Source organism: Chroicocephalus ridibundus, chromosome 2 (assembly GCF_963924245.1).
Source record: "Chroicocephalus ridibundus chromosome 2, bChrRid1.1, whole genome shotgun sequence".
NCBI classification, from domain to species: domain Eukaryota; kingdom Metazoa; phylum Chordata; class Aves; order Charadriiformes; family Laridae; genus Chroicocephalus; species Chroicocephalus ridibundus.
The window spans coordinates 88,202,695-88,220,940 of record NC_086285.1 but is presented as its reverse complement, the minus strand read 5'-3'; the positions used below and the strand labels follow the sequence as shown (position 1 = coordinate 88,220,940).

The following is an 18,246-nucleotide window of genomic DNA, read 5'->3' as shown; positions in this document are numbered from 1 at the left end:
TGTAATAGTCTTGCCACCTAGTGGCTGGCTGGAAGCGTGACGTAACTACACAGAAGTGGTATACTGGGAAGAATTTTTTTCTGCTTTTTGGAGTGACACTTCATTGATTTCAAGTCACTACCACAAGATTTCTACAGTATTACTTCAAGAACCTGATTGTTCTTGAACTCTGTGTACAATGCCATCAAAGGCAGTAGTAAAATAAAAAAAGTTAGCAATAGTAAAAGAATCATTCTGTATGCTGGTATACATAGGTCTTCCTAGCCTCCTCTCTATCATGAATAGTGAAATAACCACATAGAAACGGGACTGAAACACAAATGAAGACGGGATGGTATTACTCTCTTAGCTTGGTCAATATTGGTACATCTTGGATTTGGTCAGTACAAAACTATCAGTAATTATGGCTAAGAGAGAACTTAGGTAAATCACTGCCTTCCATCTAGTGAGGTATAAACATTAGTGGCAATTTATACAACAAGGATCCTAAAAATCAAATTCTACTAAGCTTTTTAAGTTGGCCTCTGAGCTTGCAATGCTCAAGCAGGAAACAGAATGGTAATAAAGACTCTGGAGAAAACAATGACAATAAACCATTCTTCAAAAAAAGGTTGTGAATAACTGCTGTTAACTATAGCAGGGAACAAAAGGCTTTGGGAGTCAAAAATGATGTGGTAGTACATCACACAGGAACAACATGCTGCTTCTACACCTATTTCCTGCTTTTGCACTATATGCAGGTGATTTTTCAAACATTTTGCATGGGGATTCAACACAGACAAAATAAGACACTTTAGTCTGTAATTTTCATTGTCAGGAAGATGATACTATTTTTTTTTAATGACAAGCATTTTGGCAAAGATTTTCAAGATGGTAATGAACTACAGGATAGCAATCAAAAAAACCAAAAAAACCAAAAACCACCCCAGCCACCAAAGCCAACAAACTCAAAATCCCTTTCAAACTTCTTTGTATTCACATAAGACTTCATACACACTGGAAACTGAACACTATCTGAAGTAGAAAAAAATACTGCTCGTTTCTTATTTCAACTGTGCTATGATAGGTCCTTTCTCAATCTGTTTTCAAAGTGACCAACTTATATTGGGTCTCCCAAATTTTCCAACAATGTTGTGATTAGGAGAATGTCAGAAGAAGTAAAAACGTTTAGGAAAACCATCTATTTTAGACAAAATGCATTTTCATACTTAGCAGTTATGAAACAAGAATGATTGTTCACTGATACCCATTATACTCATTCTAAAAATCTCCTAATGCCTTTTCTACAAAATACAGCGAAACTTCACTGAAAATGGTTATAGATCATCATAGATATATTAATTTCTCTCTGAAATTAGCTAATACTTCTAGAATAACCATAATATCGAAGTGGATTTAGTAGTGAACTAACAGGCTCTGAATTGCAGGTGTTTAAGCAAGGATCTCTATCAGTATACCGCCTTACCTTTTATCCTTGAGAATACCAAATCCTTTATTATCTGAAGAATTAGCACTCCAAGTATTATGAGAGAAGTCAGATGATACACTCTCCAAGAGGTCAGTGCAACAAACCTAGAATGTCAAGAAGAAATAAACATTGAATACTTTTAAACTTATTGTAAGTATATGTAGACTGATAGCTGCTATTAGTACTGAAAATAAAGAGAAAAAAATAGACTGATACTATGTTATTGAATTTAGTTTCTCCCCACAACCCTTTCACAGGAAGCAAACGCTGACAGCTCCAAGCATGGCAGTCTCATTTAAAGATGCAATTGCTGAACATACATTGAGTTTGTAGCAGATTTTTGTCCACACTTTTATCTATGCAGAGAGGAAGTATAGAAAACAAAACATTTTAATTTCTGCATAGGACACATTACTTTTAAAAATTAATTATGGTTTTATTAACATAAATTGTTTTGGCACAACAATTTTATTTTTTTATTCACTTACAAAAACATTAGACATTTTCTTGTATTTCCTATAGGACCTATGTTCACACAAGACTTTTATACAAAAGATTCTTTCGAATGCAAAGATAAGGTAAAACTCTGTCATTCATGGTATATGTCCAAACCACAACAGTATAATATTCAAACTTGTCTTGAATAAGCTTTTGTGAATTTTGTTTTTCATTACATAAAAATTTTAGAACATGTCAAGTCAAGTCAAATAGACCTAGACTCAGAGTGTATTATTTATAATCATCTCATGCACTGCTGACTTTGCTATCTAGGTGTGTCTGGAGATTAGCTCTTCTATACATTTTACTGACAAATATCTTAACTCATAAAAAAGGATCCAAAGCGTATAAGAATTAAAATTCAATTAAATGAAAAAAAAAAAAAAAAGCTGAAGTATTTTAATAGCTTGTTTCAAGCACATTAAGACAGAGATCTGAATACAGATAATGAGCACATTAGTATCTTTTTCAAGCTAAAAGCAAAAGCAATTAACTTTAAAAAAAAAAAGCTGAGGATAGCCAAAACCAGTAAGAAGCCACTGTCCAAGGCAGTGGATCAAATGAGAATACCAACAGAAACAAATCCATACAAAACTGGGAGGTTTCCAAGAAACCTCTGGGATCTGAAAACAGGGCAGTTGGCCACCTAACCAGTTGCTGCTGCAGAGTTTTTCTGCAAGAAAGAGGGGAAAGGGAAGTGAAAAGGAGTAGCAAGCACGGCCTCTGGAGGAAACCAAGCAACACCCTTTGAGCACACCTGGATTTTTAAAAAGAAAATTAACTTTAGGTGTTTGTAACAAGCTCAGGACACACCACAGTTTTGGAAAACTGCTCCAATATTCCTTGCAATCCTCAAAACCCAGGATTGTATCAAAGAAAATGTCTGTGCCACTGATTTTCCTGTTTAACACAAACTCATAATGCCCAATCACCCTGAGCAGACCAGGATATGATTTCCAATACAAACAGATAAACTAACTCTGAAAGTTTTTCTCTGAATATGCAGGGTTTCTACATCTGTGCAGTCTGAATCATAACGCTACTCTATCAAAAAACACAGTATGAAATCAGTACCTCTGTATAATTTCAGCCAGCTCAAGAAAAGCAATAGAGATGTTTAGAGAAAAAAAGACCACACTGTAAGCTCTTTCAAAGCTGCCCAAGCATAACTCATTAAATCAAAACTCCTAACAGCTTTGCATTATGCTGTCCCACTATTTTTCTTGGTGATAATCTTCACCATAAAACATCCTTGATTCTGTTTAAGGATCAAGTTTAACTGCACTGAAGACTTTGCTTAACCTACTTATTTAACTTGTTGATAATGGAGAAGAGAGGGAGATGCGACACTAGAGAAAAATCAAATGAAGAATTTTTCTTACAACTTCTAGGCATCAGAAGCTTGTAATAAATGCTACCTTTAAGTTATGTGGGCTTAATAATGTGCCTACTTTACAGGTTCTTCATGGTGCTTATGCATTAATACTTTATCGAATCAAACATTATGCCCCAATTTAGCAGTTATCATTGGCCAGTCCTCAATGGTTTAAAGAAATACACCAATATTTGTGTATGTGCATGTGAATGCGTGTGCATACCTACGGCACACATTTTACTAGTTCTTAAAGGTAAGATCAGGTATTTACTAAGAAGATTTAGCCTGCCTTTCAAAGAATATACAGAATATGTTTGACCTACTTTATGCTCACAATTGAACCACACTCCTAGTTTCACTGCAATCACAGCTGTCACCTGCTGTTAAAAAACAATTGCACTAATGCAGACAAGGATTAGCAAACAAGGATTAAGAAGGTAGCATCCCCTCTGAAAGATGTTTCCAAGTCATGTCATTCTGCCTTCTCCATACTGCAGTCTTTCTGATCCATAGCTTTGGGGGAAAAAAAACCAAAACAGCAATCTAGCTGGAGCAGCTGATGTAGTAGCCAAACAAGAGCTTGTCACTTATTTGAAGAGCTTTCAGTTCTTCTGACTGGATTTCCCATGCCCTAACATTATTAGCTGTCACACTCCTTCTCTGCTTCAGTACTGTTGATTTAGACTGTGCTGTTTGCAAGAAAGGCCACCTCTTAAGAATTCATTCACAGCCAGTGTGCATCAGCCCTCAGGTGCTCCAGCAATACGGATTAGAAAAACTGTTTGTGAGCCATATGTCAGACAGATCTACATCCTTGAAACCTTAACTGGTCAAAAGCTGTTAAGGTCCCCGTGTAGTTTTTTTAATGTCTATCATAAGCTCATCGAAAGGTTAGTCCAGCATGCTGGGATCTGAAAACTACGTATTATGCTAACCGTGCCAGGATTCAAAATTCTTATAGAAATTAACAACATGATGCGTAGCAACCTGACTAACAAAAAGTTTCAGTGGTATTTTTGCTTATTATTAGGAGTTAGGGCTCTTTTCCCCCTTCTTTTTTAAGGAAAAGAACAGAGATTACTGAAGTATTTCTAACACACGCATGTATCTGACAACTAAAAGGCTCCAGAATGATATTATCATATACTGCACAAAGATATTTCTGTTTAGTAGAAGAATCAATAGCTATACCTATTCAGCAAACTTTTATGCTCTCTTTTTAAGCAGTAAACAAAACAGGCTGAAGTTCCAATTGTTGAATTTCTTCTACAAGTGCTGTGGAAGTAACAATTATTCTGTGGAAGAAACAGCTGTTACTAGAGACATGAACAAGATTTGTCTCCCTATAAAATTCTGCAGAATTTTGAGAGATAAGGTTAAAACAATGCATAGAATTATGTATTTTACATAATGTATGACAAGGGGGCAAGAAACTCCGCTGTAGACAGTGTGGGACTGCACAAAAATGATCACGATATGCCATGGGACTTGGTCCTCAGCACTGGCTGAATTAGGTATCCCCAGCACACAAGAGGCCTTCACTCACACAGCTCCAGAGACAGGATGCAGCTATCTGGTTTTGGGGCTGCAAGAAATGCCTCTTCCATGGGCTGATGACAAGAGTGGCATCACCTGAGAAAGAGGTCTTCTGGTTGATGTATAGAGCAGTCAAGTGAAGGAGCTACTGGAAGCAGTGAGCAGATGGCAGACCACTATGGAGTATGATCTCCAAAAACATGACTAGGTAAGCAGCTGAGCAACTTGATCTAACTGGACCTAATTTGAGCAGGTCAAACTAGCTGACCTCCTGTTTTCCTTCCAACTTACATTCTTCTGTGTAGGAAGAATGTAAGCTTGATGGAGCCAAGCGGGCTAGTGAACTCCGCTGTGGGAGACTGAGAAACCATGATTATAAAATGAAATAAAGGAGATATCAACTATTGACTGTGAGGATAATTAAGCAGTGGTTGTCCACAGAGGTTGTGGAATTTCATCCTTGAAGCCTGTGAAGACAAAACCCTAAGCAATCTGTTCCGAGTTAAGTACTAATCTTTTCCAAGCTGAAGGTTGGACCAGAGACCTCCTGAGGCCTCTACCAACCTGAATAGTATTTTCATTCTGTGACTACTTTAGTCTATTAAAAGTGGCTGGCAAATCCTTTTCTGCAATATGCTGAATTTAGAACTTTAAGGCATAAGAGTTTCTGTTTCTTGGTCTGGCTGTACTGCAGCTGGACTGAAATGACTCTAAAATGCACAATTAAGAGTCAAAACGCAACAACTTTCAGAATTAAAAGTCAAAATTCTTCAACTGTATAACTCTATCGCAATTTTAAAATAATGGATATATACAATACTACATACAAGTGTGAGATTTACCGAAAAAAAGAGAGTACACCATTCTAAAACTCCACTGAGAGCTACTCTACCTGATCTTCAGCATTCCAGTCACCTTAATTTCTTCCTACCTACAGACAATTACAGGGTACAAAATCATTTTCTTAAATCCCATAATGCAACTTCTCTTAGCAAGTCATGCTTCTTTACTTTTAGTCACACAAATAAATACACATTGCCATTAATCTCTACTGCTTATTTGTAAATTGCTAAATTCAAACATAACCTTTTCAGAATTTTGGCACTTCTCATATTTTGCTAAAATATGATGTTTAAGTTCAAGAATCGTGCTCTGGCTAAAAATAAAAAAAAAGAACATCCTTTTGACAAGCTTCCCATAGCTGTGAAGGTCAGATGGAAAGAAAAGATGGGACAAGAAACGCAGCTGAAATCCCAAAGGCAAAAGCAAGACTGTACATAGTAGAAGAGCAACACATTAAAACCAATGATGAAGCCTAATCTGGTTAGAGAGCTCCTATACTTGCTCCTGGAGGTGATATTAACTAGTACCACATCACCTAAATAAAGAGAAGTACCCTAAGGTACCCCATCCTTCTTATCTTTTCTCCAGCTCTTTATAGTATGGGATGCTTGTATGTCAATAGTGGCAAGATATGTTAACTAGCACAAGTCATTCATTGGATCTGTTATATCAAGAAGGAGCCAAGCCAGCTAAGAAATTTCAGATGCAAACACTGTCATACAATATTGCGGTCTGTAAACATAATGAACACTTATAGGGCATGGCAAAAACTATTTTTAATTATACTTGTGAGATAGAGGGAAGGCACAGACCTACTAAATTGCTTGAAAGCTTAAATCTATCAATTTGATGATACAAGCCTCATTTCAGCCGTGAATGTATATTTTTTTACCACATTCTAGAATTAGGAATGACTTGTACTTTGCAAACACAACCTGTAAGAAAATATTTCATCAAGAATTAAACAAATTAGATTACCAGCAGCCAGAACCATTTATTTCTAGAAAGCCTTATTAGGTACGCTTAACCATCTATCCTTAGATGAATTCCAGAGATAATCACACAAATACATGAAAGCTGTGAATAACAGACATGAATACAGAGCTTTGCTTCACCATCACCTATTTTGACACATTTACTGTCTGCATGAATGATTTGCGGATTTTAGTTCAGTGCTCAACAAATACATTTGCATCTTAAAAACTGAGCCCAAACTCTTCAGAGTATTTTTGTGGTGTTCTAAATAGCGCAGGTTGGTACATACTTGTTGCCTCATTAAACACTAAGGTCAAAATCCACCGACACCTTCCAGCCATAGTTCACCCATACAACAGGTCTTTCTGTAAGACACTGCTACGATGCACCACTGAACAGAAGCCACTCAACTGCCAATAATGGATATGCTTCTTTTTTTTTATCTACTAATTTTAAAAGTATGTCTGCTCCTACTCTTAACAGGGAACTGCCCAACACTGTTTCAGACAGATATCTACAATGATGGCATGTAGATAAGAAAAAAAAAAAAAGTGGTCATAACTGTTTCCTGGTGGTAACTGTTTACTGCTTGGAAGCACACGGAGACCATTCTTCGTGGTTACTGCTGGAGCTATCAGCACCAGTCTGGCTGCAACAAATTCCGACACTTATTTCAAGCAAGAGGTTTGCAGAAGGGGAGTAAAGTTAAATTTTCTTCTAAATACAGCATGAAATGCACTTCCCGAAGAACACTGCTAAAATACACTGCAAAGGCAGTATCAGAAAGCTTGTTCTCTTGCTGATCACTGGCTCAATCATTTTGTTTGCCCTCTTGTGAATCAAGGGGCAACAATATACATTAAATTTAACCATATTTTCTTTAAAGGTAATTTAACACTGACTCTTCTAATTGGAAAAACATCCCAAAGCAGGTTTGCAAAACCTGCTCTTTACATCTATTAAACATATGAATTTACAACTTCTATGTGAATTGCTTTTAAATGTAAATGATTTTCATATTAAGCTTCCGTAAATACCAAAATGCAGTATCTGTAAATATTAAAATCCAAATGCTTAAGCATTCAACACATTTGAAATCCAACATTCAATAATGCAGCATTTTTCCTGTTGTTCCTTTAGTACATCTTGGTCTGAGCCAAAGTATTTAGACACTTATTCAAGTATTACAGTGCAAAAATCCTTTCCCCGTCCCTGCACAAAAAGAGTAAATACCCACTTACGGCAGAACAAGTTATGCATGCTTTTTTGGTAGAATGTATTTATAGAATAGAACTTGGTAGAATCTCATTAAATTCGTATCATATTTAACCGTCAGTCTGCATGTCTGAAAGATACACAAAAACTGTGGTACAGCAGAATCCCTGTTGCAGAGAGTAAAATACACAAATGTATTTTGTGACGTGTAATATATGTGCTGTCAAAAATTTTAGAATGAACAAAAATTTTATAAATTCTGCCTAACAAACCTCCTCACCAATACAAAAAGCATGATTTGTTGAATAAAATCATTTCAAGAAAACACAAAAAACATTTACTCCACATCTTCCACTTTGCAAAGAAATGACAGCATGTTAATCCAGATTTAAACTATGCACACCACCACTTTGCGTGCCTGGCAGCTTGAACTCAAATAGCTCTATATCTGTTTAGCTGAAAACATGTGAAATACTGTAATAGAATGCTTCTTAAAATATGTACATTAAAAACCATTTAAAATAAATTTTAATTTAGTGGAGAAAAGTGTGAGCCTCTGTAAAAGCATAAATTAGGAGGAAGCATTTTTTTCCATTAAAGTTTTTTCTAAGAATGCCATCCAAGAACTTAGATATCTAAGACTTTTAATAAAATATTTCAACCAGAATAGAATGAAGAACTGCAAAGCAGTTGATTTGTGACTTACGTGCCAACAGCAATGAGTTTTCCATTGGATAGTGCCCATAAGACTAAAAATTCTATCATTAAGTACATAAAAATAAATAAATAAATAAATAAAACCAAACCCAAACAGAAGAGGCATGATTATTATTCTAAAACTTGCAGCATTTTCTTCAATTCTTTCTTTGTTAAGACAAAGACAATTCAGTCATCAACCATTTATCCAAGAGGCTTATTTTTCAGGTTTTAGTCAAAAGATTAGGATCGTATTTGTTCAGCCAGAAAGCACAGATCAAATCAAGCCTGGACAGCTGTTCTTTAGGAAACCTGCTAGAAGTTATTACGAATAAAGATTTTGGAGTAATAAATAAATCCCTTGTCATAAGAAACAGACTCTCACAAACTTAAATTACTATTACTTTGACAGCCACCTGCAGAAGTGGTAGTTCTGTCAGGCTGCAGGGCAAAAGGCAAAGACTGCTGGACAATTGTAAAGAATTACATGATTATTAGCTTGAGTTAGTTATATATAGGATAGGAATTCAAATTGCATATTCTCTCTAACCCAACTAAAAGAATCAACATTTTAAACTTATAAATAGGTCTAAGTAAAAATTAAAATACTACAATTCTCTAAGCAAAAATATTAAAAAAAAATCTTTAAAATACTTTGCGTTCAAACAAAGAGAAATTTGCTTATAAGCTGGTAAATTTGGAAGTATATTAGTGGTCTGGGAAATAGGGTAACTCAATAATAAAATGTGGCATTGCAAAATTATCTCACACTGTTTGCAAGGAAATGTCTTGGTGAATGCAGTAGTTAGAGTTATGTTTCAACACTTGTGGGTTGTGGATCAGATTTACTGTAACCTATTGCATTCAGATAGGCGTATAAAATAAAAAATTGAGGAGGAGAAAGTTAAAGTGACCTAAATGACATACCTTGTGAGTCTACCATGACATCAAATGCTACCTGTTACATCAGTGAAAACAGGGGATGATATTTCCATGGAAGTTAAAATTATTTTGAATTAAACACATAACATAAATAACCTGGCTTCCTTTATTTTTGCGGAAACATGTCCAGATGACCTTAATTAACCTGTACTCTGGCAAAGTACAGAAGAAATCTTAATCCCATTTTCTCATACAGTAGCAGCAGTTTGATGTTAAACAATTCAACTCTACCATGCTGCCCTAAATCTCCTTTTCTTTAATGCCCTCATTAGTCCTGTAACATCTACCATGGAGCATAGCATATCCCCCTAAAACTTCCATTGTTCTCAAAATTCTACTTACTATTTGAAAGGTCTCATTATTTTGAGTTAATGCATAAAGAAATTGTCGTTTCTCTCTTAAGACAACTGCTTTAGACACGGAATTTATAAGTTTTAACAAGACAGAATAAACCCAAGCCATGCTGCAATTCGTCTATTCTCCTTTGTTTGGGATTTCCATCTTCTGCAAAGTCCTCAGCCTGGATTTGGTCCTAAATTGCTCAGTAATGCTCGCTTTCCCTCAGTTCCTCAATTATCCCATTTGATTTCTTTCCTGATTGATCCTGTTTTCTTCTTACTGGTTGAAAAATGCTGTAAACTGTCCAGGTTTTTATGTAACGCTGTCTGGCTCTAAAACAATGTCTATTTTCATTCCTGTAAACCAATCTCTCAGCCAAAACAATGCAAACTGTCACTAAAAAGCTGCTGAGATAATGGCTTTAAATTTTTTGCTAACTAAATTAAATTAATTTAACTTTCTGTTACACTTTTCTAACTCCAAAGCCTTCAGAAGTTTTAATAATTCGCACTGGAAAAGTGAACATAAGCTTAAAACTGCCTAAGTGAAAACAAGTAGACTCTAAAATTACATCATAACTTGCGTTGCTATCAGAATTTTAGCTTTACTTGAGAAAGCGTATTTTGGAATATCACCTTCTAGGGAAAAAAACCAACCAAACCCAAACCACAAACATTTTTTTTTAAGCTTGCAGAACAAACAAACAGCAAATTACTGTACTGTAGCTGGATATAATGGAATAATCACAATACCAGTAAGTTTCAAAAGGTTGGTAAAAGGCAGCAAATTAAGTAAATTAAGACTATCAGACTAGAAGACACAAACTAACAACCATGTAAGAAACCCATTCATGTGGATGCACAGTGAATTTCAGAACTGCCTATGCCAGAATTTTTTTCTTATCTTTTCTGATAACGAACATATTGTAATTACAAAAGAAATATGTCAATACATAACGTATTTTACTACCCTTATTTAAAGGATAAAAGATAGAAACTCTTATTAGAGTTTGAGGCAGGATTACAATCTATCTTAAACTATTTACTCGTATGTTATCCTGATACTTTGAATTTTCAGAAGGTAATCCCAAAACAACTAAAAAGGGCGCTATAAGATTACCTATATAACAAAGATAGCTGAAGACTGAAATTTCCCAAATTAAAATCACATATAACATCTGGCTGCTATAAGAAAAACATTTTGTCACAGAAACATATAGATGTGTTCTCCTGACTCAGGAGATGTGACAAATTTAAGATAGTGATCTGAAGGCCAACATCCTACAAACTGGTCTCAAAATGTCAATACCCCCTCTTACTCCAAACCACTTAATTGTTATGCATTTTGCTTTATGTTTTGATCTAACAAATTTCTTTTATTCCAGTTCTCACTTAATTTAGTTTGGTAACCTCCCTCCTGTCCACGGCCACTGATGACTTTTCCACATATATTCTAAATGAAAGCAAGTATTTTGAACCAAATATTTTCTTGTTATGGATTTAAATTTGGGTAGAATTAATTCTTTCTGTATTCATTTTGCTCAGCATACTCTCAGATTTGAGTGTGGTTTTGGGAAAACTTAAGTCTGAGAGGGGAAGAAAAGGATTCTGAAACAGCTGAATTACTATGTAAAGCTGAATTAAAGCAATCGGGAAGAAAATATTCATATATTGCCATTTGCAATTTCAGTATCTGGACTCATAAAAAATCCAGAGTTGTTTAAGTAAAATAAAAAGCTGAATTTACATAGCCAATTCAATCTATGCAGAGTCTCTGAATTTCTTACTAATGACATCTGGTGGCATGCTGGTAATGAGGAGTGGTTTGGATGGATAAAAGCCACATGATCCTTGTATGAGGACTAAGTGAGTCATCCTTAAAGGACCACACAAACTGCTGAGGGAAAACAACCACCAACCTCACCACCCCCAGGCAGTACTGCTACACTGACTGAAAAACACTAGTGATCACCACACCAGCGTTCTAGGAATAACATCCTAGCAATAAGAAGACCACCTAATACAGACAAGACTAAGGAGAAAGTAACGTTTTGTAAGCAGTGGGCTTCCTAAGGTTCAGGATGCCAAGTTCACTAAGATGTGCTGTTTGACTGAGCAGCTCCCTGAGGACTGCATTTCCAGTGGTACCCACAGTCAATCTTGATAGCAGGCAGAAACTTACAGTCCCCTCTCTCACACACTTGAAATGGAACATAATGACAGCCATACCGAACATACATAGAGTTATGAACAGCTATACAAATGTGGCTGATGCATGTCTAATAGGTCAGTTTCTTTCTCGCAACAAAGAATAAAAATCCAGATGCAGGCATACACTTTGGATGCACGCTGCTCTAAATATGCAGAAACCTTGCTTTATAAGCAAGCTATCCATCAAGATGTAGTAGTGACACCACTTACAGTTTGTGTGCAAACACCTGAAAGAAATGCTTAGCCCAGTACTATTTCCTTTGGTCAAAAAAATAAATTAATGAAGAAAAAGTACTCTGAGTACTTTCCTCATGGTAAGCATTATAATTTCAAAGCAGAGATTTCGTGTAAGAAACACTTTAGTAACAAATCTTAAAGTGAATTGGATACTTCAAACCAAACCAAAATAAACACTTCAATAACAAATCTTAAAAACAAACTGGATACTTAAAACACAACAAACCTCTAAACTCTGAATGTGTTTTTTTAACTAACATTTAAATAGCAATTAGATTTTATATCTGTAATACCCTTCCTACCACAGCCTTTACCTGATGCAATGCACATGGTTAGTTCAGATATAAGAAATATTGTTTCCTCTCTTGATCAATTAATTCTCCCATTAAAAAAAAATAATATTCATTAGGCCCAAGACCAAACAAAACAAAAAAAATCTGAGCGTGGATGGTGACAAAAGACACTATTTTTAACAGTAGATTTGGCCAGCATACCTGTCTAAATCAAGGAATGATACTTGTCTTTTACACAGCTGGTCAGTTAATTTGTTCATCCAGTACAATAACATCATATAACAGACCTGCAGTAACACACACATTTGTATATCAAAAAACATATAAAAATAATCCAATAAAAAATTGGATTTGGGATAGCAACAAGAACAGCAAGCGGGGTAATGCAAAAAATTTGTTGCACAAGGAGACAAACAGAGAAAAGATCTATTACATCTTAGTCTTTCTTACTGCCTCTCTTCCCAAGAAACGCTATGGAAATTAGTCATTTAGGCAACTGGTGAACAGAGGCAACGGAAGCATCTAAGGACGACCTTGTAGATATTAACGTATTATGTCTGAAACATATATCTGCAAATATAAAACATACCTTTGAAACAAATATCTGCAAACTACAAAAGACACCTAACAGCGCAGAATTACTAAAAATAAACTTGTCCCCCTGACCTCAGAGAAATATTTAAGATGACAGATTGGGAGAACAAAAATGAAAAGCTGCCACTATACCCCCTACCCCATACACACACATAAAGTAATAATTAGGGTAGATAACTAACATAAAATCTAGGATTGACTGTTAATATTTGTCTAAGAATAAACATAAAACTGAAAGTTATCAGCCTGCAGCCTAACACTTAGAATACCTGGACTAAGCCTCTGGCACCAGCACAGAGTTTCTCTGCTCTTGGGCAAATCACTCATTTTTTCAGTACTGTGTGTGTAAAATAGGAAAAAAAGATCTTATTTTCTCATGTGGTATTTTGACTTCAGTTTGTAAACTATCTACAGCAGAAAAGTAGACTCTGTATCACATTTCAGATCATTAGGTGCTAAATAATATATATTTAACCCTTGTTCATTTTAAAGATTTTCAATTGGGGTCGTTTGGGGCGAAGGGCTTAAAACTGTTCATGTTGAACAAATAATGGAGGTGATAAGCAATGGATGCTTTTTCAATAACCAGAATTATTTTTTTCACTTTAACTGACAGCCCTATTTCATTCATTTTTGAGAAAATTTTATTAAATGTTAGTTCACTAAATATGCCAGTATATATAAAATCTAAATTGCATTACAATTTGATACATTTATTCAAAATATTAAAGCAAAGCATATTGCATCAGCTTTTGTAGGGTCTGAACTTTCGTGCAGTCTTTATGTTAGAAAACAAAGGAAACTGAAAAATGGTAGAGTACAGTACTGCCCAGTCTAAGAAGGTCCTAAAGTCAAGATCGAGTTGCTTTAAGCCTTGTTAAGGAGCCCATGATGATTTGTTAGAAATATTCAGAAAATGAAGGAAAACAAAATGAAATTAAATTAGTAAATTTCTTGTACTTACAAGACAGTTATTTCAGTAGTAAACACTGAAGATGCATTTATATACAGTACCACAGTTAGAAGATTTTTAATGGGAGATTAGAATCAGATAGATTTTTTTTTTAAAAAAAAAAAAAAGGATTTTGCAACAGGACATCAGAGAAATAGTTGACCCTCAGCAGCTCCTACTGCAACAGTTTATACATGAAGTGTTTTGAATGGCATACATACAAGAATTAAACTAACTGTGAAGGAAAATACAGTCCCACCAAAATTAGAGGGATGGGAGGAAGGAACTATCACTACTCTTCCAACATTTGAAAAACTGTAAAATTAAACTTCACCTCCCCTTCCTCCCTCTTCCACCAACGCTATTGCCAACATAGTGAGAGACGTCTCCCACCCAGCAATACAGACTTCTCAACTTTGAGGAATACTGAGATTAGAGGCCCTACGCACTGGGAGTCCAGCTACCTCTGCACGGCAATAGGGATACTTGCAGGCACATGACAAAGAAAGATGAAGCAGTAATTGGGAAATGTTTCTTCAACCTAGGCTCCAGCCAGCACAGAGCCCGCTTAGGAGAGACTTCACAGGCAACAGGAGCAGACTCTCGTTCCCAGTCCTGAATCAGTAGGGACTGGCTGAGTCATCACAAACCAGGCTGACCAGTTGGACCGCAAAGGAGAAAAGGAAAAGCAGCAAATACACAGTGCTGCAAACGCTCATGATGCCAAGACCAAAGCAGGGAAATGTGAAACTAGATTTAAATGACTGTTTCATTTTCAAAGTGTCAGATTTCATAGGTTTGCTAACAAGATCTTCCTTGATTTTCTTCAGTCTGACACCACAGAAGTTCACTGGCCATCATATCTGCCTCCACATATTTCCTAGTTTGTCTCCGCCTCTCAAATCTCCCTGGCACTAAGATAGCGAGCTTCCTGCTGAGGTAGAGCAATACCATCAAAATAAAAACTATCCTTGTCCTGACTTTTGCCATTGTGACTCATCTTGACAGTAAGAAAGTAGAGTGAACTATAAATTTTGATAAAATAAGTTCAAACACTGGTCACATAGCAAGTTGCCATTAAGACTACCAAAGGAGATTTTTCTATAGGCATTGCATAATGCATGCACTATATACCTTGCTTATGATCGAAACTGGACAAAAGGATAGCAGACAGGTTGCCCAGCAGCTACTATTCCTTGAGATGCAAAAATGTATTTTGTTAGGTGCTGTCCTTGAAAATATTATCAGACTGCTAAATGCTACACAGACGTTTGCTCACTCCCCCTCAGTGGGATGGGAGAGAGAATTGGGGGGAAAAAAGGGTAAAACTCATGGGTTGAGATAAAGACAGTTTAATAAAACAGAAAAGGAAGGAATAATAATATAAAACAAATGATGCACAACGCAACCGCTCACCACCCGCTGACTGATGCCCAGCCAGTACTTGAGCAGCAGCTGCCCCCTGGCCAACTCCCCCCAGTTTATATGCTGAGCATGATTCCATATGGTATGGCCAGTTTAGGTCAGCTGTCCCAGCTGTGTCGCAGCTTCTTGTGCACCCCAGCCTCCTCACTGGCAGGGCACGAGAACCTGAAAAGTCCTTGACTTAGTATAAGCACTGCTCAGCAACAACTAAAACATCAGTAATGTTGTCAACATTACTGTCACCCTAAATCAAAAACACAGCACTATACCAGCTACTACAAGGAAAATTAGCTCTATCCCAGTCGAAAGTAGGACACAGAGCCATGTCGCAAAGAAACACAAAGCGTTATGACCCTTCCAAATCGCTGAAAGAACAGATGATCTCTGATGTATGCAGAAAAAGAGAGCAAAACCATGTAACTTCCTCAATGAAAGGATTTACCCTGGATATCCGAGACCAGGATGGATAACAAAAGTCAACCTAAATTAGACATCACACGCACCACTCCTGCAACTAAAGAGCATAAAATTATTTCAAAAATATTTATACAAAGAGATTTTCTTGTGCAGCACAAAGCTTCAAAAAGTTCTCTTTCCATGACTTGGATCTCATGTTTAAGCATCCCACTGTTAGGGTTATAGAGAACTAAGTGGAGTTTGCAATTAATCCACCTCTTTGCTTGTTTGCCACTCATTTGCTTAAGAGGAAAGGAGGCAGTTTTAGCCACAGGAGAGGAAACACAATTCCATCTTAGAATCTCAACAGTATTATTACACAGAGCCCTAACACATAAATTACTCTACATGAACAGGCAGGCATCCAGCAACATTTTAGTAGACCAGAAAACAAATGTAGGCATCGCCAAAACCTAAGATCAGGGGAAAGTCCTGAAGAAGTTTCATACAGAAAGCCAAGTTTTTCCTACAGAAATAAACAGAAGAGTTGTTACAAACACAACAATGAACACGTCCCTATCTTAGTTTCTACCTTTTTTTCCCCAAAACTGTATCCGACTACAAAAAGCTTAGTCAAAAACCAAAAGAGAACTGGTGCACTGCAGTAACGTTCCCGCTGTCCCCACTCCACAAAGCCTCCACTAACTAGGCCACCAACCTGGCGAAGCGCGCACCCCCAAAACGAACTCTGAAGTAACGGACCGCAGCAGCAGCGCAGCGCTAATGACAGGCTCAAGGCCTAATTTCACGAGGGTTTCACAACTCCGCAGAGAACGGCAGGCCCACCGCTCATCCCCACGGCAAGAAACACAACTTCTCGGCGGGGCGTGCCTCAGCCGCCCAGGTCTGCTCCCAGCCCGGGCACCCGGCGACTGTGAGAAGCATGGGGAGGATGGGGAGGGGGCTGCAGAGAGCGGACACAGCGGGTGAAGGATCCCGATGAAGCAGGTGCACACAACGCAAAGGGCCATACCCTGCCCCCGGCGGTGGGGGAGGCGATGGCGCAGGTGAGAGCGAGGGGAGCGGGTCAGCACCCCTCAAAGGGCGGCCGGGGGACGGGCTGGGGAAGGGGGGCGCGGGCCAAACGCTCCTCCCGGGGGGGCGAGCAAAGCGCAGGGGTGGGGGAGCAGGCGCCCGTCGCCGGGCAGGGGCTCTCCTCTCCCGGGGGGAACGGTCCCTGCCCCGGCCAGGCTCGCTCACCAGAAGAGCAGGTTGGCGCAGGCGAAGCCGCCCAGGCTGTGTAGGGGCCGCTCCCAGCTCAGCGCCGCCGCGATGCAGCAGCCCACCGCCAGCCCCGTCTCCCCCAGCAGCGCCGCCGCCGCACCGGCCGCGCCTGACACCTCCGCCGGCTCCGCATCCCCAGCCGCCGCCGCGCTCCGCTCCTCCAGGTCCCCTGGCAGGTCCCCTGGCCGCTCCCGCTCGCCGCCGCGCTCCCCACCCGCCTCTGGCCCGCAGGACTGCGCGGGCTCCGCGCTCGCCATGGTTCGGTCGCGACCACCGAGGCTGCCGCTGGGGCGGGCGGGGCCGGGCCGGGCCGGCGGGGGGCGGGGCCGGGGCGGGGCCCAGAGCGCAGCCGTTAACCCCCCACCCACCCCCACCCACCGGCGCCGCTGACGTCACCGCGAGCCGCGCGCCAGACACCGGGGCGGGGGGTGGGAAGGGAACCGCCCTCCGGGCAGGTGTCACGAGGGGTTGCGCGTGCGCGTGACAGGTGCGGGGGGGGGGCGGTGGCGGTTGGTGATGGTGATGATGACAGTTGGGGCTGCGCGTGACTGTTGCCTGGCCGTTAGGGCCCCTTAGCCGCGGTGGCTCCCCCGCCGCTCCGCAGCTACTGTGTCCGGGCCTCCTCCCCGCCGCCGCCCGCTCGGTAGGGGGCCTGGGGCGGCTGGCGGTGGGGATTACAGCAGGGGTGGGTGCTCCCAGCGGCCGGTGCCCTCTGGTGAACGGAGGGCTCGTAGGCACACACCCAGGCCGCGGAAGTAGCCAGGTAAAAGCGTTGAGGGTTTTGGTTGCCCGCTGGGGAACCAGTTGCCGCCTTCGTTTGGGAAGTGGTGTGGTGATGCTGTGAAATCTACCAGAAGAAGTTACTACCAAAGCTCCTTCATCTCCTCCTGTATATCCCACAGCCAAGCAACAATGTCCAGAATCCTCCCCAAAATGGAAATAAATTGTTGTTGCAGTGCTGGAAACTT

At 39.1% G+C, this 18,246-nt stretch overlaps 1 protein-coding gene across 1 annotated transcript in view; it reads right to left on the bottom strand.

Moving 5' to 3' along the window:
• RETREG1 (reticulophagy regulator 1) overlaps positions 1-17,550 on the bottom strand; it is a 71,106-nt gene extending 53,556 nt beyond the window's left edge. Inside the window, exons 1-2 of the mRNA XM_063326124.1 lie at positions 17,255-17,550; positions 1,466-1,572 (exon numbers count right to left, since the gene is read on the bottom strand). Coding sequence (XP_063182194.1) covers positions 1,466-1,572; positions 17,255-17,535 — 388 coding nt within the window. The 5' untranslated portion in view covers positions 17,536-17,550. The remainder of the gene's footprint in view (positions 1-1,465; positions 1,573-17,254) is intronic.
• Between the last annotated feature and the right edge of the window lie 696 nt (positions 17,551-18,246).